This window comes from Ambystoma mexicanum, chromosome 3q, assembly GCF_040938575.1.
Source record: "Ambystoma mexicanum isolate Mex_15411 chromosome 3q, UKY_AmexF1_1, whole genome shotgun sequence".
Taxonomy (NCBI): domain Eukaryota; kingdom Metazoa; phylum Chordata; class Amphibia; order Caudata; family Ambystomatidae; genus Ambystoma; species Ambystoma mexicanum.
The window spans coordinates 1197421237-1197448440 of NC_090926.1; the positions used below are offsets into that span (position 1 = coordinate 1197421237).

Sequence of the window (27204 nt, forward strand, 5' to 3'; positions counted from 1 at the left end):
ATATCAGATACGAGGCCAATAGGGAGCGATACATTTTGAAAAACCTGACTGATCCTCTCCAAGCGGCGTGCCCCCTTCATGGCTTTAATCGTTCCGATAACCTTGTCTTCGGTTATCTGATCTATGCCCTCGGCCTGTTCCCGCGCGAGACCCGGGACTGGAATGGAGTTAAGGAAACTCTCTATATGGGAATCATCTTCTTCATATTCTGACATATATAGTTTCTCGTAATAGGACCTGACTTTGTTGCCTATATTCTCAGGGATTCACGGTAAAGCCGACTAATATGGTGTTGATTCTGGAACAGGAATCAAGAACATGGGAGTAATAGGTCAACAGGGAATCCCTGAGGCCAGTAGAGTCCAACAACCTTAGTTCCTGATTAATCTGATCGAATTCGGCTGCCTCCGTCACCTGATACTTTGTAGCCTTTGAGGCGTCCTATCTCTTCCATCCCTAAATGGGTCGAGGTCCATTTTATAATCCTACCACCAAAGGACCCACTACAAGCCCCTTGAGCTTCTTTTTTTTAATTTATTTTTAATCAAACCGTTGTTTATGGTTTGATTAACAGACCATTGCAACATTCATTATTCATTTACAATTTTCATCCTATAACAATTTACATCAACCAATCTTCAGTACATTCGCTTTGAGATAAAAAGGCAGAAGACAAAAAAGAGTAGATTCTTATAAAATCTCTAGAGCATAGTAAATAGTACTCCCTAAAATTATTTCACATGAAATCTAAAATAACAACATCTTAATATATTTCGATATCATAGCTCCTTAAGAATTGGCCCATTTATAATTGATCCTATACACAATGTTCCAAAAAGACTTCAAAATGAGCATATGGCAGACATTTACAACAGGAGACAATCAAGTAGAGAAGTCAGCGTTCAGTTGCTGGAACAAGTCTTTCGCTAGGCGAGCGTTATCAATGAGTGTGGTAGTCATTTCTTTTCTTTAGGTTTTCATCCAATATGACTAAGAAACGAATAAGCCATAGAATGGCTTTAATAGAAGAGCCCCACATGCAAGATAACCAAATCCATAAGCACCCAATGTTGCATTTCCCCATATTTCTTTTCGTTGCTCGTAGTAGGAGGTACACTCTAAAATCAAGTGTTTGAGAGACTCCTGCGTATTAGGTGTCTTACAAAATCTGCAGTCGTCCCCCTCTATTGGCTCATTAGATTTTATCCATCTTTTTGCGTGATCTAAGGTGGAAAATTGGTTTAATTTGTACCTTAAATATAGGTCTCTTGCTTTTGAACATGGAAATTGCGATAAATAGAGCTTACGTGGTGTGCGTACTGATACGAATTTAGTCGCCTCTTTGTATGTTTTGAGTTTTTCCATGGTATTTATAGTACCGCACCAGTCGTGCTCAAATAGGCGGTGCTTGACATAAGCTTGTCTAAATTCTAAGTCAGCAGTTGTGAGTGCCAGCTAGTCCAATATGGCCCCCATTTTCGTGTGAAATTGTTTGATCGATGGGGGATCTGAAGATCTTATCATCAATCCCAAGTCTTCGTAAAGAGAGTTTTTAGGTGGGTAAAGCATTTTTGCAAAATTTGACAATTGACGCCAGTTGTAACGGGCAGATAGTGAAGTTAATCCCAGCTCCTGTCTAAGGACCGCATTGGGAAGAGAGTTGGCCAAGTGCAGCACACCCTTCCAAAGTCGCCCTTGAAGTTGGTCCAAAAATTGATCGATGTTTGCAAGGCACATGTCTAAGGCGTAGAGTATAATTGCTTCCACTTTTAGGGTGTAGAAATCAAAAAGCGGCAGCAAGGAAAACGTGCAATATTTGTGTAGTACCATGCGCATTTGGGTGGATAGAATTTTTGCCTTTTGATTAAGGTTACTTTTCCACATCGTCAATGAATTTGAGTCAGATATTAAGTAGCCCAAATATTTAATTGTGGGCGTCTTTGGTAAGGGCGTGCTGCCTATGGTCCAGTTCCATGAACAAGTACTTCTTTTCCGGTTCTTGAATATAAAAAGGCTGGATTTAGCTACGTCAAAGTCAAGGTTGTGGGATACGCAAAAATCGGCAAATAGCGAAAGCTTCGTTTGTAGTCCTGATGGGTTACGATCAAATATGACGATATCGTCAGCAAACGCAAGACACTGAATCCTTAAATGGCCTAGTCTGGCAGGATAGCTAAGTTGTTTATGCCAGATGTCGTTTATGCCGCAGAGATATAAGTTAAACAAGGTAGCTGCAAGATTGCAGCCTTGTTTTACTCCAATTTTAATGGGAATTGCATCGGTGGTTGCTCCAGAACGATTGACTCTGATGTAATAAACTGTATTGGTGTGTAATTTGGATATTAGATATATGATGTGTGCCGGAATGCCAAGCTTTCGCATAATTTGCCAAAGAGTTCCCCTCACAACACAATAAAAAGCTGCTGTCATATCCACGGATGCCATGTATAATGGTCCTGCATTGGATAACTTTGACTTTGCAAGTAAATGCGCCATCAATGTTGCGTTAAGGGATGTCCCCATCTCGGCCCTAAAACCGATCTAGAAGCGCGATAAAGTGTTGTTATTTTTCAGAAAAGACTGAAGTTCCCTTAATAGTAAAATTGCAAAAACTTTGGCTGTTGCATCTATTAGTGCTATGGGCCTATAATTTGCTGGGTTATCCCTGTCACCCTTTTTGAAAATTGGTATAATAATTGACCCCAGCCAGGACTCGGGAATGACTAAAGATGATAGTACCTTGTCAAATTGACGTTTCAGAAGTATTGCCCATAAAGATGGATTATGCTTTAGCACACAGGGAGGGATGCCGTCTGGACCTGCTGCTTTGGAATAATTCAAGAGTTTAATTGCATATTCAATATCTTGTACAGACCAATGTGTTATAGGTAGTTGCGGCGGAGTCGGAACTTCAGCATGCAGGATGTCAAAACTATCTGGAATAGAGTATTTCTTGCTATAGAAGTCAATCCAGGCTGCCGCAGGAATCGTAGAGGACTGAGTAGCGTGTAAGTCTGCCGAATCCGCTCTAAGAATTGCCCATGTCGAGCGCCGATCATTGCGGCATAGGGAAGCTATAATCTTTTGATTGTCCAAATTGTGTTTGTATTGTTTCAGATTTTTGCATTTATTGCGATAAGCATTTGTAATCATTCTTTTCTGTTTAAAGTAATCAACTATAGAGTATAATTTATTTTTAAGCTTGCGTAGATTAGCGTTTTTTAGACGTTTGGCTTGGAGGAGTTCCAGGCAGCTAATGTGTGAATAGGAGGCGCATATAGTAGCTTTCTCCTTTACCAGCACACCCCTTATGACGTCCACAATTTCCAAGTGCAAATTTGTTTCTAAGTTTAGTTGCTGTTTGGAATTTGTGCTGTCCCGGAAAGCGCCCAGCCAATCATCCAGACAAGAATTCACCCTTTCACATATTTTCTTATTCCATCTGATAGAAATCCGTGGACGGTCGCCCTCTAAGAATGCTTGGGAAGAGTCGTAATTGAGTACATCAATGTTAATGGAAAGGGACAATCGATTTACCAGATGATCACCTACGAGTGGGTCAAGAATTAGGATATCTTTACAGCAATCTTATAAATTTTGCGAAATGGCAAAATGATCGATGCAAGAAGTTAAGGGACCCCTCCTCCATGTGTAATTCCGTCCCTGGCTCTGAAATGGGACAAATGCAAGATCCCATAAAGCAAAGTGAGATTGCCACATACTGCCTCTACCGGCAGATGAGGATGGAAGATTATAGGAAGTGTTTGCAGAGATGGGATTGAGACATTCCGCGTTAAAATCACCTCCTATAATTATCTGACAAGCAAGTGCACATACAATTTTCAGTCGAGAAGGATTGTGATAAAGGGATATACATAGGCAGTGATCTATACCCAATGCCTGAAAAGTTATTAGAACTGCTGTGTACAAAGTTGTTTGGAAAACTTCATGGGTAGTGGTGTTCAGGTTTGTGTTGATACAAATGGCCGTACCACCATGAGGGCGGCCTCTAGGGCCGCGTTCCGCTAAAGTTTGAAATACAGTGTAACCTGGCAGTGCAATGTTTTGTATTGCCATGGTTTCTTGACAGAAAAGTATGGCACACTTGTATATGTCATGCTTATAGTGGAACCATGTATAAAGGCTTTTAAAACCACATGAGTTCCATGATAGGATCATCATTTTATGTGGATTGTTGAGAGGGCACGTTGTCCATAGCGGGATTCAATGAAGAGGCCAATGAAGTTAGCCATGACCAATCCTTACTGATGTTTGACAGGGTGACCAAGTGGTTTATTCCTTCCAATTTAATCGCTCCTTGCTCGCTAGGCGTGGCCGTGGTTGGAGCCTCAATAATGGGATTAGTGATAGGGGTTTCGTTGAAGGCTATTGCATCGTCCAATACGTCAAATGAAATCGGAGGTAGCCCAATCATTTGAAGATCCCCTCATTGCAGCCATACCAGGTCAGTTATGTTGCTTGATTGCACTTTCCACACCATCCTATGATTTTGAGTAAGGGGGAGAGTGATCCATTCAATGTTGTCAGAGTGTAGCGTGCGAAGAGCAGGAATATGCCTGAACGCTTTTAGAAAAGCTGTGCGATTCAGTCTTTTATTTCCATATATTTCGGGATCAGTCTCCCATCCTAATATGGTGGAAGAAGGTGAGGGCCCTTTGCTTTGGGTTTGGGCGAGGGTATGAGCTTATGTGTAGCTACCTCTCCCATTTGGTCATCCATTTGGACGGCCGCCCGGGGCTTCTCGTGAGCTGTGATCTTCGGGCATGGCAGAGCTTCATGAGGAAGATTGTCTTGTAAACAACCTGTTACTTGGTTGTGAGGATGGTGTTGGATATTTTGCAACACTTGATAATTGGCAGTGGGTTGGGATGCCACGTGTGCCGATTGTAAAACATTGTGTGCTATGGGCTTGAAAAAGGCTGATAGCTGGGTTTGGACATTACCCGTAGGCTTAGCTGGTTCCTCCAAGGGCCCGCCCAATTTCAAATTGCTCGTGTTTTTGCCGCTTTTGGAAGTGAACACAGTGTCTAACGTACAAAAGACACGCTGATAATCCTCTTTGTTGGCTACAAGAGTTTCTGCCAATACTTTACCTTGCTCGTGTTGCAATAACTGCTTATCTGCAGTCAGAGGTGCCAATTCCTTGTATTCGGTTTGAGTGGCATGACTCAATGTTCCAATTTTAGTGGTTATACAAGTGCCTACAGGGGCAGGCCCCGTAAATAAGGGGGCTGCACCATCAGTCCGAATGGAGTCAGCAAAGATGTAGCCTTCTAATTTGTTCAATTTGAAAAGAACTTGGTTTAGTGCAGATTTGCAGTCTCTGAGTTCGTAGTGTGTATAATCATGACCACGGTCCAATAGGTTTAGAATCCGTGATAGGACCGGATAAGATGCCTCTAGAGACTGCATATCAGCCACTGGATCCAAGAGATCAAAACCCAAAGGGTAAGTCTGAGGGATAGAAGTAGGCGAGGAAGCAATCCCTGCTGCCAGTGACGGGGGCACAGAATTTGTCGAGCAAGGGAGCTCTATAATGGAGTCTGTTACTAAGGTGGGGTTTTTGGTGTTCTGTGAGTTGGCAGAAATGTTAGACAAATCCAGCAGAATAGATTCTTTGCAATGTAGGTGGACATCAGCCCTTTTATGTGCAGCAACAGTTACCGGAGTTGATGGTCCATCTGATAAGCGGACACGTTTTTCCAGGGCAGCAAGAACTGCTGGAGCAAGGATCGAATTGTCCGAAGGCGAAGTATTCAGGGGATCAAGATTGCTCTCCCCTGAGGCAATGGGCTCGTCCATCCTCATGCTCAGGAAGCTTTTTCTTGAGCAGGACGAGCGGACTGTACCCCCTTGAGTCAGGGGAGGATTGAGAGGAAAAGAACTGGCCTGTGCGCCTTCTAGTTGTGATCGTGCATATGCAAATGCCACTTTGTGGCATATTGTGTCCTTTTGTGCTGATGAGGGCAATTGAGCAGAAGTGCTTTGCGCACCCAGTGCCATATCCATTTTATCAGATTCCACAATTGGAGAGAGAGAAATATTGTCTACCTGTTTTGTTGTTTGCGAGGTGCACGTTTTCCCTCCAAAGTACACGGAGGGTGGCCACTACGCAAAGAATAAACCATTTATGATCACAGGTAAGTAGCGCCTTTTGAGCGCAATCCGTATTTGGTGAAGATATGTGATGTATAAGGATGCAATGAAAGAACGTGAGGCATGTTTGGAAACTGCAACAATCAACAGTATACCGGCTTCGACATACATCCATCAATGTGAAACTCACCCAACAAAACAGAAAGTTTGCGTCTCTAATAGGTAACCATACGCTGCTTACTGAAAGCAGGGCTTCCCTCACTGTGCCTTCAGTAGATGTTTTCTTTTTTGCTTTGTGCGAGCTAGTAAGATTTTAGCGATCAGAGCGGCAATAACAGAAAAATTATTTTTAGAGCAATGATCTCCCCAGGGTCACAGAACTGCACACTATCATTCGAAAAACAAACTTTTCGGCATATAGTCACAAATGTGCACAATTGCACCGTTAGGGGTGTTTCCTTTGTTCCCGCCCACCTCATGTGTGTGCGAAACCATTTTATAACACCAACACTTCCCACTAAATAACCCTGGATGCAGATGGAACATACATAGCTGGATCGGCCGAATTACCTCAAAAGAAGCAGTCACAGATAGTTTTACAATGTAAATGATAACTGCGCCCAGCGCACCCGTGCACCGTGAACAGTCAACAGTACTTCCTAGTACTTCACGAGTGCGCGCGCGGGTGCGCTGGGTCAGTGGTTTTTAGTTCGGCCGGCGGCGGTGTCACCACGTCCAGGAGGCGGGAGTTCAGTGGATGAACACACCTTTAGAAAAGAAGAGGAGAGAAAGGGTGTTTCAGTACGTTCAAATTATACAAAGTTGCACATGGTTAATGATATTAGTTTGATTGAACCATGGGGCGTGACGTGGCAGAACAGTTAAGCTCGGGCACAAAGCGTGCACAACGAGGAGAATAAGTGCACGAGCACAACGTGGGAGCAGCGTAGGGAAACGCAACTACAGTCAGTCCTGGGTGCAAGTCCACCCTATACGCCCGCACCACAAAGTCACCTCTGTTTCCTTGCTGAAGGCCAGGCAAAAGGTGTTGCTGTAAGAGAAGTCCTCCACAGTGCCGTCTCATTCAGATACAAGCCGCTCCTCCGTTTCCAGGCAGCACGAGAACACGCCACAACAGGATCCGCCGCATACGCACGCAGTCAACAGTACTTCCTAGTACTTCACTAGTGCAACACCTCTTGTTTTCCCCATCGCTGATGAGTGTAGAACTTCCCCTATTATTTTAGATTTCAAACTTGGTTCCTTACCCCTTAACCAGTGGGTTTCCTGTAAAAAAAAAAGAAGGTCTAGCCTAGAATGCTGGAATTCTAATATGATCAATGAGCTCTTCGTAGGAGATTTAGCACCCCGGGCATTAAGAGAACCAAGTACTAAATTTACTGCAATATCAGCCTTCCTAGACTGCCCAGCCACATGGATCAAAAGAAAAACTTTGAGGCTGACCTTGCATCTATAATGGCCTAACTGTGCTCCAGTATTAAATCTCAGGAAGAAAGCTAAATAAAAACTAAGCACATACCTAAAAATAAAAATACATAAAGCAACTAAAAGTGCCCTAAACCCCTGAAACCCCCCCACCAAATCATAACACCCTCCCCCCTCCTCGGCGTCCAGTCCAATAAATCAACCGTCTCTGGCCTTGGACTGGACAACCTGGTGATCACACTCGCCAGGATTGAGACAAAACTGAAACCTCATTTAACCTTGCACCCTTGACATATATGCACAAGAAAAGTTGTTAACTGATGCGTATCTGTGAACCATAAGGGGTATACCCTCCCTGTCCTTAGAAAGAATGACCTCAACCATTTACTTAACACAGATATCAGACCACCCATTTCTGGAACTATGAAAATAAAACTATCGCTCGACAACCTAATAACAACCAACACAGGGAATAAGGTCTGAGTAGACTGCAAGGGTTTCCTGCTCCCCATGGTGGTCAAGTGTTTCCTTTTGGTGGCGTATTCAGTTTCTTTAATTTCAATGAACCAGGCATGTGCCGCCTATTGGAAGCTCTGTTGCGCCTCAACACTTCTTTAGTGGCTCAGTCAGTTTTCAGGATCTGATTCTCTGTGTTTACCACAGGTTCGCTCGTGAGCCTCTGAATGTCATCCTCCGTAATCAGTTTGTAGTTGTAGCTATCATACTCAAAAGAGATGGAGAAAGGGAAACCCCATCTATACTTAACTCCTTTGTCGTTTAGTCACTTCGAGGTGGGGATACACATCCTGCGTCTCGCCAAGGTGAAGGATGAAAGGTCTTGGAAGATCATAATGTAAGCGGATCCATGCTGCACCAGACCCACCGTCTGCGTTTTATCAAGGATCTTTGTTTTCTGAATAGTTGTGGAAGCGGGCCAGAATTGAGCGTGGATCTCTGGAGCTCCCTCTGGCTCTGTGAGCTCTAACAATGGCGGGTTCATCAATCAAGTCGTCTTGGAACAAGCGTTTAACCACTTTGTGTATGAATCTCCTTATGTCCCTTTCTGTTTCACCCTATTTTTATGGTAATCCAAAGAATATTAAAACATTTCTTCTCTCTCTGTTTTCAAAATTGTCCATTTTAATGGTAATTTCCAATTCTCTTCACTCTAGTACTCTGAGTCTCATGTCAAGTTGTGTTTATATTGTGTCCAGGGAGGACTGTTTAGTCTAAGCTTCTTGTAATCTGTCATCTGTTGTGTCCACCCGTTTGCCCAGTTTGTCTAACATTCCACCAATGTCGGCTCTCATTCCCCATATCTCCTCCAGCTAAGAGGCTATGGGCCTCATTACGAGCATGGCAGTACGGAAACAAGGCTGCTGGTAAGCTTACTAGCACTCTTGTTTCCAGACCGCCACACTACGAGTCAGCCTGCAGGGGCCATAGCCCCCGGCAGGTCTGACCCTGCCGGGCGCATTGGCCCTGGTAGTCAGAGTTGTCATGGAAGCACTGGTACCATTAGCAACCGTGCCAGTGCTTCCGTCTCCCAAGGACTCCACGGGAATGGGACGTTACTGAATCAGCCACCTGACTTCCTGCACCACCGGGACTTGTAATGTCCCGGTGGGGCAGATTCAGTGTGTCGGGGTCGGCGGCAACCCGTCTGTGGCACCAACAGGTTACCACTGACCTCGTAATGAGGCCATATGTGTTTCTTCATAGACACTGGGTCATCAGCTGCCTCCGCAATGGCTCAAGGAGCCGTGACAGGTTCCGTCCATGGATGGGGGGTGTAATGAAATCTCTGCCATGTCAGTTTCCAGTCCATCAGGGGGAACATTACAAGAAACTAGATCCACTTGAGTCTAGGGCCATGTAACATAGGTTATGGGCATGGCAAGACCGCTCCCCCTGTGAGAAACCTGAGGGTATTCTACCAAGTAGATCTCGGGAACAACTTATACAGGTGGCCAAGGAAGAATCGTCTCTCTCAAAGCCCAACCCTAGGGGTAGCTGAACGAGGGAGGATCACCTTAGTAAGAGAACCCAGGGTTACGCTCAGGGGAATGCCCCAGGTGAGACGCGGTACTATGCTGAGGGGAAAAGGAGAGGCAGACAATATTCCTGAGGCCTTTGTAGGCTATAATACATCTGTCGTGCTTCCTCCCATTAAATGTCTCCGGCCCAGATGCAATATTCCCTCTGTACAGAACCAATTCCCTAAAATCTCAAACTCGGTTACACCCAAAGATTATCTATCCCAGAGTCCCTATGTTCCTGTATCCTACCTGAATACTCCCGGCATTCTTTTCCACATCCCTCTGGTTTATTGTTCCCCGAACACCCAGTCAACTGGGACTAAACACTACCGTTCCCACAATTACCCCTGTCCCGTTCATGATAACCATCATGGTAATTTCTGTATGTCTCACAAAGCTTATCAATCTTACCCTTCTAATTTATCAAAACCTCTGGTACGAGGGTTGTAATTCCATACAGCACATTTTCCCCATCCTACCACGTAGTACAATCAGACACACTAACCTTACACCTTTCTGACAGGAACACTTTCGTACACCACGAAAGACTATGGACAAACACCAAAGCTGTTTTTCTGACATGTCCCAACACAAGGGTCAGGCAAGGTCAGGTAATTGACCCGAATCACACACACCTAATAGCCCTTTCCCTTCCCCACAGGGATTGAAGGTGGAGCACGAGACCACCATATGGGCAAAGCAGACTGCATGACAAGACAGCTATCCAGGCACAGCAGTTCAAGAGGAGGAGAAAGACAGCACGAACCGAGAGGGTGACAAGCACAGAAGCGACCTTGCCCTTTCTGACCAAGGCCTGTGAAACCTCTGTGGAAGGAATTGTAAGACCGCGAACAATAGCCCAAGTGTGTTGCAACTGATGTCAACGGTACACGGAGCGTGCCTACCGGCCTTGACCCCCGATACGAAGAAAGCCAATCGGTTCATCACAACCAGTGAGACGAGGGGAGAACCGATAAAGAAACCGAACAGTGTTGAACAAAAGTAGCAAATAGCTCATTGCAGAATGTACAAATAACTGTTAATGTAAAAGGGGAAAGCCAGCTGCAGATGAGCCAGGCACCACATGGGTTCTCACTTGCAAAACTCTGGGAGAGTACCCAATTGTTGAAACTACTATTACAAGGCCTTGGGAAAGGCGAGAAGAGGGTCAAAGTGGTCATATGGGTGTTTAGTAAAATCCTCTGTACAGTCGAAAGTCTTTGACCAGCAGATGATCGTGAAGAAGGGAAGTGAATCCCTCATCATAAGAAAGTAGAAGGATCTTTGCGATTAGCAAGAGTGAACCCGAAGGAGGGATGCCGATGATAAGGGGCGAAGTCTAAAGTCCCAACGAACTTTGTGTTGACAAGAGTGAACGCGCTAGAGGGTGGTCCACATTGAACTGTTTAAAAAGACACTAAGAGTCTGGAATATAAGCAGAGGAGATTGTGTTGAAATCCATAGTGAACCCGACCGAGGGAGGCAAACAGTTGAGAATGATCTGCGCCCGGAAGAGGAGGATCCAGGGGTGAAGAATCATCACCTCAAGAGCAACACCAAAGGAACTTATTGTTTGTTGATTTTGAATCTATCAGGCCACTGGAAGCAGGAAACATTTTGTGCATATGAGCCCGGAGGAGGGGGAATCCCGAGGTGAAAAGTCATCACCCAACGTACATAGTACTTGCAATCCTTACACCCCACTACCAGATAGGGGGATTCACCCCCGGTAACACGACCCTCGATGCGAGGAAGCAAACCTCCAATGCAGGGCTGCGTCCGCAGTGTAGTTACAGGGAAGTAGCAATGGGTGCTCAAAGCCCACGTCAGTAGCTCTAATTTGTCCTCGGTGTCAAGGCCCCCCGCAGCTCGCTGTCGGTAGCCCTGCAATTGGGGGGCCTCTCTGGGCGTATACTCTCATCTGCCAATGACTGCACCCAGGATTCCTTATGTGCACTGGGGGTCCTCCCCCAATGCACCTTGGTAACTATAGGCTGAGCAAGGGGGAGAGCGATCTGACAGGGCATCTCTCGACCTCCCGAAAAATGCCCCCTTTGCTGCAGTAGTGAAATGGTGTCCCATGTGCAACAATGTTACCTGCCTTGCCAGGGACTCACTTGACTGAAGCCCATCCACTGATGCCAGGGCCAAGAATCTCCTTCCCCTAAGGTGGGGAGCAACAGGGCTTGAGCCTGCCCCCCCAACCACACTGGTCCGGGCACGATCACTGATCAATCCAAGGGATGACCTCCCCTTGCCAAGGCCCTCTCACCTCCAAGGGCCGAGACCCAGAGCTGCACTGGGAGCGACTCCTGCTCCCAGGGGAGTGCAACATCTCACCAGTCGTCTGGGGACGACGCCCCAGACTCCCCAGTCCACCAGTCTGACGACACGTAGGACCACAGGGAATATGGGCCAGGCAGGCGGGCCTCCACCACACCATCAGTCAGCAGCGCCGCAGGCACGGAGCTGCCGGGTGGGGCCTCCTGTCACCACTGTTTGGCCTCTCTTCTCAATGTGAAATCTTGCCTCACCACTGGCCGACTTTGACCCAGTTTTCAACCATAGATGCCCCTGGAACTTTTGCTAGAAGGGGTCAGAATCCCATGCTCACAGGGAAGTAAAAAGTGGGTGCTCTCTTTCTGACCCAGTAGAGCGGGTTCCATCTGTGCGCCCCCTGGTGGCCTCCGGCATTATCTTTGTAGGGATCCCAACCCTGATTTCCAATAGCCACTCTTCATTGGTAAGGTCTGCCATCCACCCGGTATCCCCATATATATATATAATCTCATTATAATTTTTCCATCAAACTCTCTCTCGCTGTCACTAAAAATCGCACTTTCACTTACACATCCTTGGGAGAAATATCCTTTACATGGAAATGACACCGAAAATTCAGGGGACCTAAGCCCTTGTCATCTCTCACCTAGACTATTGTAATAGTCTCTGTCTGGGGCTAACTTACTAACTAAACCAAATACATCTTATTCGTGTGGCATACCATTTCTAGGTTGTTAAAAATTCTCTGCAAAACCTAACAGGGATATAAAGAGAACAGAAGTAACTTAGCTCTCTACAGTTGAAAAGCCAATGTAATTTGCATGTAATTCAGGATTGTTGTTTTATTTCCTGGTCTGAATAGGCAGTATTACTAGAGTCTACTTCGCAGATAGCCAGAAATTTCGGTTTCATTGTACAAATCGAAGACACTGGTTCCAAAATTAAGGGAACTTTGTGATTCCTGTTTGATTTACAGGCTATTTAGTATATACGTTGTACATATTTCTCTCTATTTCTTCAAGTTTTCTCCAACCTTCATTTTTCAGCTATGGTTCCAGACACTATCACCTTCGGGTTTCTTTAACTATCCTAACTTTTGAAATACCACTACTCCTTTTTGCATTGCATTTATATTTCCTTTACACCCGCATTTTGTATTGTACTTGAACTGTTCATGTTTTTGTCGACCAATGAGCCACATTTAAACTGCTCTGATTTACAATGACAATAATTTAATACATTTACATTTATGTTCTATTTCAAGCACGTCTTAGTGGTCTGTATAATTGTGTATGGATACAATTACTACTTTATTGAACTATAGATTGTTTTTTATGTTGATGCAACAAGGTTATAAATTAATAACCACAGTAGCATCAACAGGGGCAGCAGCAATATCTCTTTCTGTGTTTCTTACTATTACTCTAGCCCATTCTGCTGCCTGTCCAATAGGGTACCCAACAATCTTTTTGTTTAATATCAAAAATAAAGCAGCTAGATTTATTTTGGCACTCAGGACCTAGGATCATATACTACCAGGCCAGAAAACGCCAGCTGGCTACCCACTGCGAAGAGAATAACACACACAAAATACTGTCTTACTTTCCAAATCCTCCATAACAGTGCTCCTAAATACCTAAACTTTTAAATAAACAAATACGAAACTACTAGGCTGCTGATATCATCACAGGTTATTAACCTAACTACACTCAGGTTCAAAAGGCACAAAGGGAGATCCGCCCTCCTCCCGGTATTATGTCCAGAATTTTGGAACAAACTCCCTACAACCTTGAGTGCAAATGGAATGTGAAAATATGGCTCCATGTACAGAAGATCCCACTCTGATATGCCTGTGTACATAACCCAGAAACCTGCCCTGCCCCAATGACTTACACTTTACCGTACTTATAGCTTATGACTAGTACTTCTACTCCATGGCCTCATTTAGCCATTGCCTGATTACTTTGAATTTGCCTGGCTAAGCCCTGCTAAAGCTTACCTCACATGTTCCTATGTCCACTTGTTTTCTATTTGTTGTAATATGAATAACTTTCAACCACCAGAATTTCTGTAACCAATGGAGCCTTAAACAAAGCAACAACCATACTATGTAAACCAACTGTCAGCTCAGATCTATGACACCGACTGCAACCAAGGAGACTACTTGGCCATTCAACCTCATTCTGTGCTTCTTATTCTGTGTACATATATCACACCTTTGAATTATACGCCAAATGTCCTGTTTTGTTTTTCCCAAGCACTTTGAAGTGGCATCCCCACGAGTTTGCGTATGATAAAACTCACAAATAAATGAATGCATGTGGTTGTAATCTGGCAGTAAGAGTGCTAGGGAGCTGATGTATTGCATTGAGAGTGGCATGGAGCACAACTGTGGCAATAGGTGCATGGGGAAAAACTGGGTAAGTGCGAGTGGCATTGGGCAGTACTGTAACAGTGAGCGACATGGAGCAATACTGGGACAGTGAGAGCGACCTGACACAGAACCAGAACAGCGAGGGACATTGAGACAAAACTGAGCCAGATTATGAGCAGTCAGAGTGAAATACGGAAGAACTGGAGCCATGAGAGTGACAAGGATAGAAATAGCATGATATGTGGACATGCATTCACAAGTGTATCCTTTTGTGTGTGTGTGTGTGTGTGTGTGTTGAGAAAGCAGCCATAGGCATTGGCAGGTTGGATGGGGGAATGGCACAGTATTGGGACAACGAGATCAGCATGAAGCAGACATGGGAAAGAACTGTAAAAGCGGAGGTGCCATGGTGCAGAACAAAGATAGTGATAGTCTTGTGCTGTGAGAGTGACATGGGGCAGAAGTGGGGCTGTTATGTTATGTTATCTGGATGTTATACTGCTCCAGTCACCACGGTAGGGGTCTTAAAGCACATAAGGCTTGTCACTGGTTGAACAAATTGTGATCCCCGCGCAGGGTGTTAAGACCAGACCGTATTCTGCTGGAGGAGAAGAGGAGGGCAGAGAGATGGGAGGAAAGGGTAATTAGGCAGAGAATAGGTGGACAGAGTGTAAACAAAGTTGTGTAGGAATGGATAAATGGTATAATCAGCAGGGGTTAACAAATGAATTAATCTTTTAGAACGTGCTTAATACCGGAGACCAGTCTCGAAGTATGGGACCGGGTTCGAGCCTGTGTTGCTCTGCTTTGTCTTGCTTCCAAGACAAATGTGTTGCTCTTGAGCTATCCCCCTGGCCCATGGATGTATCTCAGAGGTATTTCGTTGTTTGGAAAAGGAAGGGTACTTCAGGAGTGGGATAGAGATGCAACTTTATTGGCAACGTCATCTTAAAAAGTTAGAAGTATGTTAGGTGTGTTTGGGAAATGTATTAAGACTAGTTATAGATGTGTGATCGCCTTGAGATGTGCTGAAGATTTCCAGATAGTTTTAGTGGCTATGATACCCACTGATAATTGTAAAACTCATCCCCTGATAATAGTACCTGTTGATTGAGTAGGGAAAACCCAATAACAGAAGTGTCTCCGAGCCAGGAGTTGGCTATGGATTTATTGAAAGGTATGCTGGGAATACAACAGACAACAGCAATGTGACTCAGAAGGGCGTTCAAACCAAAAACACAGGCCTCAGGGCTGAGAAGAAGGAAAAATAAAAGCTCCTTTAAAAAAAAAAATCTTTATTGAATTTGTTATTGAATACAACACCAAAATCAAATAACATGAATATCAACAATGTCCCCCCTCCCTACCTCGATTCCCCTCCCTCGCTGTTCACCCTACCCCTCCCCAATGCCCCCCAGGTGCCATTTGATCCCTACCCATGCCCCCTCCAGTACCCAATGTCTCTGTGCGCTCCCCTGGCTGCTGACCATCATCCTTCAGTGTCTCACCATTCTCCGTACCTCTCTGTTTCTCGTTGAACACTCGGGTTTTAAGTCCTGAGTAGACGCTGATTCATTCAGCAACTGTCCCCAATCCACCACCCGATCATTCTCTTCCTCCGGCTCTGTGTTTGTTCAGATACTTCTCCTCGGCTAAGCCCCACCTATGGATATCCTGGAACCATTGCCTCAGCGATGGGCCCCCGGTCCCTTCACATGCTATTGCTATTCGTCTCTTAGCTAAAACTAATACAAATCTGGCAATTTTGTTCTGCGTTTTATGCCTTTTCGCTTCAGGTAAAAGACCCCACAAGCACACCTCATGAGTACATTGATATCTGCTCCCCAGTAGATTTTTTAGACGTTCCAGTAACTCCCCCCAGTATCTGGCAATCACCGGACAGTCCCAAACCATATGTCAGAATCCAGAATGGCATTTCTCACACCCCGGGCAAGCATGGGGCACAGATTGGTTTATCATATGTAGTTTCTCCGGTGTCACCCTGTGTAGATAATAAAATTGAGTACGCTGAAACCGTGCATTCCTAGATGCCTTCTTGACTTGTTCACACATTTATGCCCACCTTTTCTCCGTAATGGGCGATCCCGTGTCCCTATCCCACTTTTCCTTAACCGACAAATCCCTTAACAGCCTCGCGGTCTGTACACATACACCGAGATACCCTCCGCCCGCCACCCTCCAGGTCTAGCAATGTCTGCATTAGCGGGCCTGTCTCCAGCTCCTCGGGATACCCTCCCACAGTGCCGCCAATTGCCTCAACGCATTGGCATATATGAGGAAGTGACCACTGGCCCCTCCATGTTTGTCTCTATTCCTCAAATGTTAGCAATTTGCCTCCCACAAAGAAAATCCCCCAGCATGGTACATTGCTGTTCCCTCATAGTCCCTAGCCCTATGCTCCTCTTGGCTATCCTAATGGTGGCGTTGAATCCAGTATGAAGTCTTCAGCCATACAAGCCTTTGACCTGCAGCTTCCCAAGAGTCTTTTCTATTCTTCCTGCACCACCCTAAAGACATTTGTGTCCGCCTTCCCCTCCATAGGACCCCACAGCACATCCACTCCCTGCCCGTCCTTTGTGATTTCGCACGGCCCTGCAACCCTGCCACCTTCCTCCCTGGGACCGCATTCCAGTGGGTTACCACTTGTAGCTGTGCCACCATAAAGTATAATTCACAGTTATGCATGTTCTGTCACCCCTCTTCACGACTGTGCCGTAATGCTTGCATAACCATACGACAATGCCCAGTGTTTCATAACAGTTCCCCAGGGTCTTATCCAACATCTTAAAAAATACCTTCTTGATAACGTCTCTTATGCGTAAGAGTGCACGCCCTGTGTTGTAAACAAATCTTTCTTCCATTTCATGGATAAACCTGTATCCCTAGATACTTAAAGGATTCCCTTTCCCATCGGAGTCCCCAGTCCGGGAGAGTGGCACCCTCTTTTGCCCTGAGGCCTGCCAGCAGGAGCGACAGCTGCTTCTCTCTATTAATTTGGAATCCCGATAACATATGAAAATTATCTAAAATGTGCAGGATCATTGGCATGTTTTCCAGAATACGTCGTCCGCATAAAGCGAGATATTGTGAGTCACTCCGCCCACCCAAATGCCTGTTTCCGGGATGTATGCCCTAAAATACCTCATCAGTGGTTCAAGTGCCAACACATCTCCACTACCAGACGCCAACACAAATGGCTCTCCACCGACAACAAAATCAAACTAAAGTTGGTCTCCCTAACCCATAAAGCCCTCAACAATGCTGCCCCCAGTTATCTGATGGATAAAGTAAAGAGAAAGTCATCCATCAGACAAACAAGAACTATCAATTCCAACTGTCTGATAATTCCCAGATTCAAACTCTCCACCATTGGAGGCAACAGCTTCCCTGTGAAAGCTGCTACATTTTGGAATTCTCTGCCACACAACCTGAGAGCCGATCAACCCTATTTGCACTTTAGAAGGAATCTCATGAGTCATTTGAACTCCAAACACACCCATATTTAATTGTACATTTTACAACTCTGCATAGATACTGACACTTTCTGCTTGAGGCCTTTGTTCTCGCCACAAACAGCCCCTGTACATATCTGTATATTTCACTCCTTTGTATAGATATTGATATTGTTATGTGTGAAGATGTGTATATTCCTCATTCCTGTAATCCTTAATGGCATATGTCTATAATTTTATCTCAACTCTATATTTCTGTAACATTGCAAGCCTTGCATATTCTTTCTGCCTGCGCCCTGCTGCCCCTCGGTATGGTGCGCCATATAAATAAATAAACAAACAAACAAACAAACAAACAAACAAAGAGAATAAAATTGGAGAGACCGGCAGCTCTGTTGTGTACACCGCTCCAGTAACCACCTCTGCAATACCCAACTGCCTGTCTTGACCCTGGCCGTAGGGTTATTATATAGCAGACTTAGCTTGGAGGATGGAGAACAGTTTATGAGAAGCAGAGACAGCCATGGTGATTATTTCATTGTAGGCGGCAGCTTTGGAGGCATGAATGGATTGTTTGTAGTGGAGGGAGATTTTAGAAAAGTGGGCTTTGTTTGCTGAAGTCGGGTCTTTGTGCCATGCGACTTCGGCTGTACTTTTTGTAGCTTGGATGGCCTGGAGATCAGGTGTGAACCATGATTGGAGGTGCAGAGTGTTTTTGGCTTTCCAGGCTTTGAGGGGGGCTAAGAGGTCTATGATCTTACTTAACATGGCGTTGTGCTCTACCAGAGAGGTAAGAGGGATGATCCGGGCGCTGGTCAGGTTGTGGGTGCTACGGGCTAAAATAGTAGTTGGGCGGTAGCTGGCTTGGTGCATGGATGCCTTCTTTTGATGGGGATGGGAATGGTGAAGGTGATGGTGTGGTGGTCTGACCAAGGGTAAGGAAGGTTGGGGAGTTTGGTGATGTTACTTTCATGGTCCACAAGCCAGTCTAGGATGCAGACATGAGAATGTGTGAGGTCTGCGATGCGCTGGATGCAGCCTAAGGCAATGGACAGGGCAATGGCCTCTGTGTCTGACAGGTAATTGAAGCCAATGTGGAAGTCGTCCAAGATTAGGAGTTGGGTAGTGAGCTTGAGGTTTGACGAGATGAGTTGGACAAGATCATCCTCAAAGGTACCAATGGGGCATGGAGGATCAAAGATGAGGTGGCGAGTGATGGTGGCATCGTGTGAGCAGTTTAGTTTAGCTACGAGGGATTCACAGTTAGGGAACGAGGTGCAGTTGATGGAGTGCAGCGGTGTACCCAGCCCTCCCGGTTCTCATGTACCGTTCCTTGCATGTCCCCACTGTCCATACCTCACCACTTGCTTCGAAGTGCACTATGCTTAGGCGCTGTTAGGCAGAATTGCATGCACTCCCCTCTGGGACCAATACATACAGCTGCTCACATAAGGCGTCCTACATGCCTAACGCAGCCAGAACCCGGTCTCGATGTCCACCCACCAGACTGCACACATTCAACTGATATCTCCACCACAACACATAATGCTAGGATGCAGCTACCATCAGGCAAGTACACCAGCTGCACACATAGCTGGTGCACCCACGCACCCTACACCACCAACTCTTTCTACTCGTTCTACTGACCTGGACTGCGGTCCTCGAGGGCGTACAACCCACCAGCGCTTTCAGGTCATACCAATGATACATAGAGCGCTATATAAATGCCAAATAACATAACATAAGTCAAATCTGAGGGATCCCCAGTTTGTATCAACTGAATCAGGAATGGGATGCGGACGCGGACACACAGAGTTCATTGTTTTGGCTATAGACTTTTATTTCAAATGAAAAGGGGGTTGAAAAGTGCCTCGCTGTCCCTACTCTAAGAGGTATTTTCCCTACCTAAAACCAAAACTAAGGGTCTGACCAATGTCAAGATGTCCAAAGCAAAATTTCCTGTGTCCAAAGTTCTATTCTGGCCCTCATATTCTAGAAAATAATTTCTAAGGTGAAAAGGGTAATGGCTTGGCCTTGAAAGGAAAAGGTAACTAACACAAAAGTTCCCAATTGGATGATTTTCACAGTTCCAGGGGATTGTTCCCTTTGCCAGGTTTTCCTCTTATAGATATCCAAACTCCTAAGGGTAGAAGCCTTCCTTAGACTTCTCTGTTCAGTAAAAATGGTTTGTATGTTAAACAACGTGGCTGTTAGACTTAACTTCGTAGGATACGTGGTGTATTCCCTTGCCAGGTCTCTTTTCCTCTTTAATGCAATTTCAACACCGTCTTTGGCTATAGCTGATGTATCCTCATATCGGGACCTCCTCATATGATCTACTTGTCACACTTGCAAACTTGAATCTGCCTGGTATACTCTCCTGCCAGGGCTTTCTCATGTGTTTCACTTGACACACTTGCAAACTTGACAATATCTTGTACTCATTCCGTTATGTCTCTTTTGGAGATATCGAGTCTCACACTCTGTCTAATATGCTTAATGTATTCTTATTAGCCTTTTGCATGATCGCCAAAGTGCCCCGGAGTCCCAGCTCCCCTTTTGTGGAACACCGGGTCTCTGTGGCGTGCTTCTGTTCTCCCACGGTAAACATGCAGTGGCTGTTCCGCATCCCATTCCTTCTTCTTGGGTTTGCCAACCTCGCTTTGTGGCTTCTGCGTCCCTCGCGGCTCCCGCTTGCATGCTCTGCGCTTCTCTGTCCTTAAGCGGCGTGGATGCTGCTTTCCGGTGATCACGTATGCCAGAAAGTCTTCCATTCTCTTCCTCTGGTGGTGTCTTCACGGCGGACCGGCTCCTGCAGTCTTCTTTCCTTGGCCTTCCTTGTGAGCCGGTTGGCTCCACGGTTCTCCAAGCAACACAGTAGTCTGGGCAGGCAAAAAGGGACAGCGTTCCACAGGCAGTCGTGGCTCTGGTGCGTCCGTAATGGGTGCTGCCATGTTGTCTGGTCCGCACGCATTCACAGTAGCACGTTTGGGCTCCCGAAATCAGCTGCGCTTACGCAGCATTCCCCATTGCCATGGGGATGACGCCCACTGCAATGATCGAAAAGGCGGGAGCAACGGGCTATTTAAAACCTGCGTAGTCTCCTCACGGACGCCTCTCTATACGCTCTGTGGTTTGAGTCTTCATTCCATGTGTCGTTTCATGGAGGGTTCTGCGCTCCACCTTGTTCTGCCTAGCCCTGTCCTGTTTCGGCCAGTCCTTTCTTCCCTCCTGGGTTACCTTTCTTCTTGTTACCTCCTCCCAGCCTCTGTTGCCCTACCTTACCTGTGCTGCTGTTGCCTCCTCCCAGACTCTGTTGCCTTGTCTTACCTGTGCTGCTGCTGCCTCCTCCCAGCTGCTGTTGCTCTACCTTCCCTGTGCTGCTTCTGCTGCCTTCTTCCAGCCTCTCAACCTTTGTTCAAGTTGATAGAAAACATCCTTTCCCCGAACTGGGTGCCTTGATCTCGCTGAACATTCTAGACCCAGCTTTCCCGGCCAGCGATTGCGCTGTCTCCACGTCACATTAATCAGTGAAAGCTGTATCGTGGCGTGGGGAGCTGGTCTCAGAGTCCTCTCCCTGTCAGTCTCTGTAGGGGAAGGGCACAGAGGTTGATCCCTGAGTCATCCTAGCAGCCCGATGTAGTCTGGATTGCCGATAAAGTGTGGTAGTCAAGTCGCAAGACCACAAAGCCAGCAGCAACAAGACCAGGTATTTGACACTACAGCGCAGCTTGTGCTTCTGGCCTTTATTGAGCTTCATTACTCTACTCAGCTTTCACGTCACAGTACTTTTACATACATGGAAAGAGAAGTAATTTCTTGGTGACTTATATACAGAGCATCGGAAGGTATTCTTAGTAGCTTCCATGGGTGGGTGAAAGGAGTTATGACAATATGCCATTAAGGCATGGGGAATGGAGGGGGTATCTCTAAAAGCAAAAGGGGTATACCATGTCTCGTCCGATGATGTTGTGTCACTCTCTTGAGGGGTGCCTTCCCCCATGTGATCCTCTCTAATATAGCCGCCCTCAGGGTCAAGATCAGGTAGCAGCGGCCGTCCCCTGGTCACATAGGGGGAGGTCACTGCTGGGAAAGGAGTGATGACACATCTGAGTCAATGCAATACTGTACATTTTTATCCATTTTTTACCTATATGTGTATATTGAGTGGTGGTATACCTAAAATGTAACAGAGTAAAGAACAATGTAAAGAGGTGGTGGCAATTAGTGTTAGAATTTCAGACACAATGGGCCTCATTAAGACTTCGGAGGCTGCCTCCAAAATCGTGTCCGGGTCCGGGTTCCCTGAATGGGAAAATAACGGCCCATTCTGAGTATGGAGGGCCCCGTATTTCCTCCTTCAGGGAACCCGGGCACGGTCCTCCCCCATTCCCATTGAGCCCTCATAGGGCTCAATGGGAATGGGGAGGGAGCTAACAATGGGGCCCCATTGTTAGCTCCCTGGTACCCTCGCGGGACCCGCTATGGACTTCTGAAAAAAACAGACGTCCAGAGCGGGTCCTGCGAGGAGACATCGTAATAGTGCGGAGTGGGTTTAATGGTGCCGGCGCCGTTAAACCCATTCCGCACAAGTTGTAATGAGGCCCAATATATGTAACTGAAATGTTATGATGCAAATGCATTTTGAAAGAGTACGTTTTCTGTATTTATCTACATTTTTATTGTATTGATGATATGTTAGCTTTATTTTGGCAAATTTGCCATAAAAGCAATCATTGGTTGATTGTTAAGAACAATGGGGATGAGGTGGGAAAGGGACGTGCACGATTGCTTAGAGATATTCTGGGGTAGAGTGCAGACTGGCACTGGAATAGAGGTTTGATGCTAGGGAAGGAGTAGGTGTGGCGTAGTGGATGAAGAAGATAAGGAAAGAGGTATTCTAAATGTGGGTCATGCAGTAATATATTTAGGCACAACAGACAGAGTTGGAAGAAGAGGATTCCTAGAAGTAACCCCCTGGGCATGGTGGTGGGTGTGTAAAATAAATTGAAGAAGAAGGCAATGAGGCTGATGGTGAGATTATGGGGCTGTGTATTTTGGGCCTCATTATAAGTTGGCCAACTACGAGTTTTCTTGTGGAGCACCTGACATTTCCTCCAGCTTAGAGCTGGAGGTAAGTCGGGTACCTTACTGGCAAAAACGGCAAGTATTGCTGGCACCGGTGTGATAACGCCAAACATGCAATGAGGCTAAATGTGTCATTATAGCTCTGGTTACAGCCCTTAGGTAATGATTCTTACCGAACCTATATTTATGTGACTTGGTCATGATGAGCGTGATGCTAGTTTGATTTCCTTTTAGAATTTGGGGAAATGTTGTCCTGATATATTTATTTATTTATTTATTTATTTATGTATTTCATTTGTATAGCGCCCAGACCGTTATAGTTAGTCTAGGAGTTTTTTTGAATACCAGGAGGGAATGATTGTTTCTGATGTGGTCAGGGAGAGTGTTCCAGAGGGTGGGAGTGGTCACGCAGGAGCTGGAGCCCCATGCTCCCTTACATTGGAATCTGGGGGTCAGTGGTGCGGAGCTTGTTGAAGAACAGAGAGATATAATTGACTCTAATATTCTATTGGTCTAATAAGAGGAGAGACTAGGTAGGTTAGACACCTGGAAGTAAGTAAATGGCGTGCTATTTTTGTTTGTGACCAGTTAAGGGAGATGTGATAGAGCTTGAACCAGGTTGTGGCTTAACATGTGTAAAAGAAAGCAACATTCAGATTTCAAAAATCGAGAAATTAAACTTCAGAGTCAAATATCCCACCCTGAATAAAGGTAATTTTCTTTTGGGTAGAATGATAGTAGGTAATAAGAGAGAACTTGAGCTAAGCACTAAATGGTGTTAGGTCTGAGGGAGCAGACACTTGTAAAGAGAGAAAATATACAGCAATGTATCAATGTAAGTTTTCCAAATTGAAGAGCAAAATCATTAGGATACAGGAAATAAATATAAGTTGAAGTGCAGTAAGACGTTTCAATACAAGAACATTAAAGCAAATCACATACAGAGGGCATCAACAGGGTATACAATTCGTATAAGTCATAAATAGGTCAGCAGGGGAAATGCTAGGCTTTGCTGCAGTCAAGTTTAGATGTTGTGATTCTGGAAAAAAGCAAAACCCATAGGCTAATGTAAAGAAAAGAATCAATGGGTTCTTTTAAGTCAAATAAGGTAGTGCAAGAATAAGGCTCTGAAGATATCGGTCTCCACTGACGCGAAACCTGAGCCTTATGGAAGAAACAGTCTATTCATCTAGGAGCCAGAACTTCTCTAAGTGCGCCAAGGCAGAGATCTGTCTTAAGAGAGAGCAGTAGTCTGTAAAAGTGTCTGGGTCAAGTTATCTAACAGAGAACAAAGAAATACAGTGGACAGTGGACTTTGAAAGAAAGAAGGATTTCAGTACTGAGATAAGGAGAGATAAGGTCATGGAAGCTGTATGGTATTCAATAGAGGGAGACTATGCCTAATTCAAGACCTGGTTGATCTAATCCCTGGGACATCTCAGGCCTCCCCCAGATTTGAATTTTAATTTTAATGAAACCTGGATGAAAAAGAGGGCCCCCGTCATAAAAGAAGGAAAAACAAGTGCAGGGGCCTGGCTGTAAACCCGAACCGAATCAGGCACACGCCGATCCTAAGATATAAGAAGAATCAAGACACTGAAGAAGAAAAATGCCTTCCGCTCAAGAAGGAGGAGCTTGTGGCACTCGTAGAGATGTACAATGGAGTAGGGATCCCACCCTGGGGAATGTCAGAACTGCAGAATATGGTTGCACACATGGAGAAACATGGGGTAAGGTCACAACAATGAGGAATGTAAGAGCGGTGGAGGAAATGCCAGAGAATGATACATATTGATACATATTGATATCACTGGCTTGTGTGTGTGTGTGTTCACTGAAACATCTTACTCTCAGCGACATCAAGGTTGCAAATTCACAGAAGGCACACCATTCATCATTTAAGCAACCTATGCAATGTTAACCCCATTCCCCATACATTAGCACCCTGCAAGGGGCTGCCGGCCAATCAGGAACTAAGAATGCAGGCTGAATTCTCTGGTGTAAGCCTGCATTCCCAACTGCTGGCCAGCACCGCCTTGCCTTCCCCGCTCCTCCCTCACCTCTTAGCACCCATCTTGTTCATAAACATGTACTAATGATATGTGTGACTTAAAAAAAAATGAAAACTTGCCTTGCTTTGCTGCGTGGTAGTTTACTTGCTGATGGCATCTTGGTAATCAACACAGAAAATGGACATCAGCAGTACCGCACAGTGCCACATCGCAAGGTAAGTATTTTTTTTTTTATTAATCACACTTTTCAACTGCGTATAAACTACGTGGGTGCGATATGACCCTTGTCGTTGGGCCTCCGCTGCCGGTAAAGGCACCGCCCCCCAATCTAAGGGACCCTTGCTTTTCTCTGGCATTGGGCTTTTTCCGACAGGGTCGACCTGCCGCCTCGGGTCAAATCACCTCCATAGTTCCCTTTGTATTAAATATGATCACCTGACATGGAGGCCTGTGGCCCATTAGTTGTGGGTGTGTTTGCAAGGAGGAATATAGTATACAGTGAGCGACAGGAGGAAAAAGTGGGCCAGTGAGCGGGGAACGGAACAGAACCGGGGCAATGAGAATCATGTTGAGCAAAATGGGCCGATAAGATTGTCACTGAGGCAAAACTGGAGTAATGAGAGAGATATTGGGCCCAGATCAGGCCCAAGAGAGGTGCATGGGGCAGAAAAGGAGCAATGAGAGCAGCATGTCCAGATCTGGGGCAGTGAGAGTGACATTGGGCAGAACTAGGGCAGTGAAAGTGATATTGCCAAGAACTGAAGCAGTGGTCGTGAACTTGAGCAGAAAGGGCAATAAAAAAGACATTGGCACAAACCTCTGAGCAGTGAGTTACTCGGGGAAGAATTGGGGCAATGTGAATGAGATGAAGCAGATCTAGGACTTTGAGTGTGGCGTTCAGCAACACTGCGTGTGAAGGAATCAGGGATCTGAAGCAATGTAATGTCATGTGTATTATTTCCTACAATTAATGATTGTGGGAGGCATTTGCAAAGGGTTCCTATATAATTTGCTGGATTTTACCAGGTGTAAAGGTCAAGTGTGGATTCCATAGTAATGTGCTAGTTTCACATCAGCATGAAAATATATACTGGTGTTAAATCATGTGTTTTCTTGAGGTGGAGCGGGGAAGCATGATGGACACGATTAGCGCCCACCACCGAACCACAAAACAAACCGAAAAATCTATTATTAATTCAAGATGATGTTAAGATAGGGTTAACACGTATACACCTGTTATAAAAACATATTTTGCGATCTGTGAAACATGCAAAAATAGCCTCTTTAGAGTTTTCCCTCTCAATTTGCAACTTAACATGTTCTTACTAGAGCATTGATACTAGTAAATATCTCTAATTTTAGGTACCTGGGAAATCGAGATGCTGCAATGACGATAATAGACATCAAAATGCTGACAGCGTTTTTTCCAGAAGAAAAGGACCTAAAAAAGGTAAACTGATAGTTTTGTGGTCTAATATAGAGTGCATTGCTTTTATTTACACACACACAAAAGTTTTTAGCATGGCAGATTCCACTTTCCCTGTTGGCAAAGTTCACGGGCTGCATTGCACACATATTTTGGCTAATGCAAATGATTTGTTTGGCAGTAATTTGCACTGTACAGCTATCGTTATTTGCTCTTATTTTGCTCAGGCTACATTTTTCACAATTTTTCTAATTTTAAAATGGACCTTATGATCTGCAGAACAGGTCTCTATGTAAAACATACCTTGGCGAACACAAGGCGGTGCAGACTGCGTGGCTGCCTAAACCGTTGTCTCCCTCACCCAGCAAAGTTCCATGGCGGCACAAGCTACTTAAATCCTACCCAGTTGGATTTAACTGTGATCGAATCCACTGGAGCAGTGGCCCTCCAAATGATCCGAGGTCAGTCTTAGCAAAATGCCACTACTTCAGACAAAAGATGGACAGAGTTCAAAAAGCAGGAGAGAAAGAACAGATAGACTTTGAAGGGTTGCGTCTAAGGATATATCAAGATCTATCAGCAACCACCTTATTAAAGAGGAAAGACTGCCGCCAATTAACGGTATGGCTACAAGAGCAGGACATTCAGTATAGATCGGGCTTTGACTGCTCCTAAAGCTTTGAGCATCGGAGGGAAGAAAACAGAATTGTTTCGGGAGAAGAAACAACCAACATCCTGAAACGTTTGAAATCAGAAGATCGTGGCTCAGAGTTAGAAGACGTGCTGAAATCTGAAGGAACAACGAAAGGAAATCGCAAACCCCAACCCAGGAGAGGCTGTGCCTTCAGAACCAGAACATTCCGCAGATTCAATACCCCATGAATAACAGTCTCATGTTTAGTGACCATTGGTTGGTAATGTACTAAGTACAGAGTCCTGTTTGGTATGT

The 27204-nt window shown here is 45.3% G+C and overlaps 1 protein-coding gene across 2 annotated transcripts in view; it reads left to right on the forward strand.

The window, feature by feature from the left end:
• LOC138447740 (complement C3-like) overlaps window positions 1–27204 on the forward strand; it is a 2843165-nt gene that overhangs the window by 1989973 nt on the left and 825988 nt on the right. For both annotated transcript variants that reach the window (XM_069604045.1, XM_069604046.1), the window contains exon 34: window positions 26192–26279. In XM_069604045.1, coding sequence (XP_069460146.1) covers window positions 26192–26279 — 88 coding nt within the window. The remainder of the gene's footprint in view (window positions 1–26191; window positions 26280–27204) is intronic.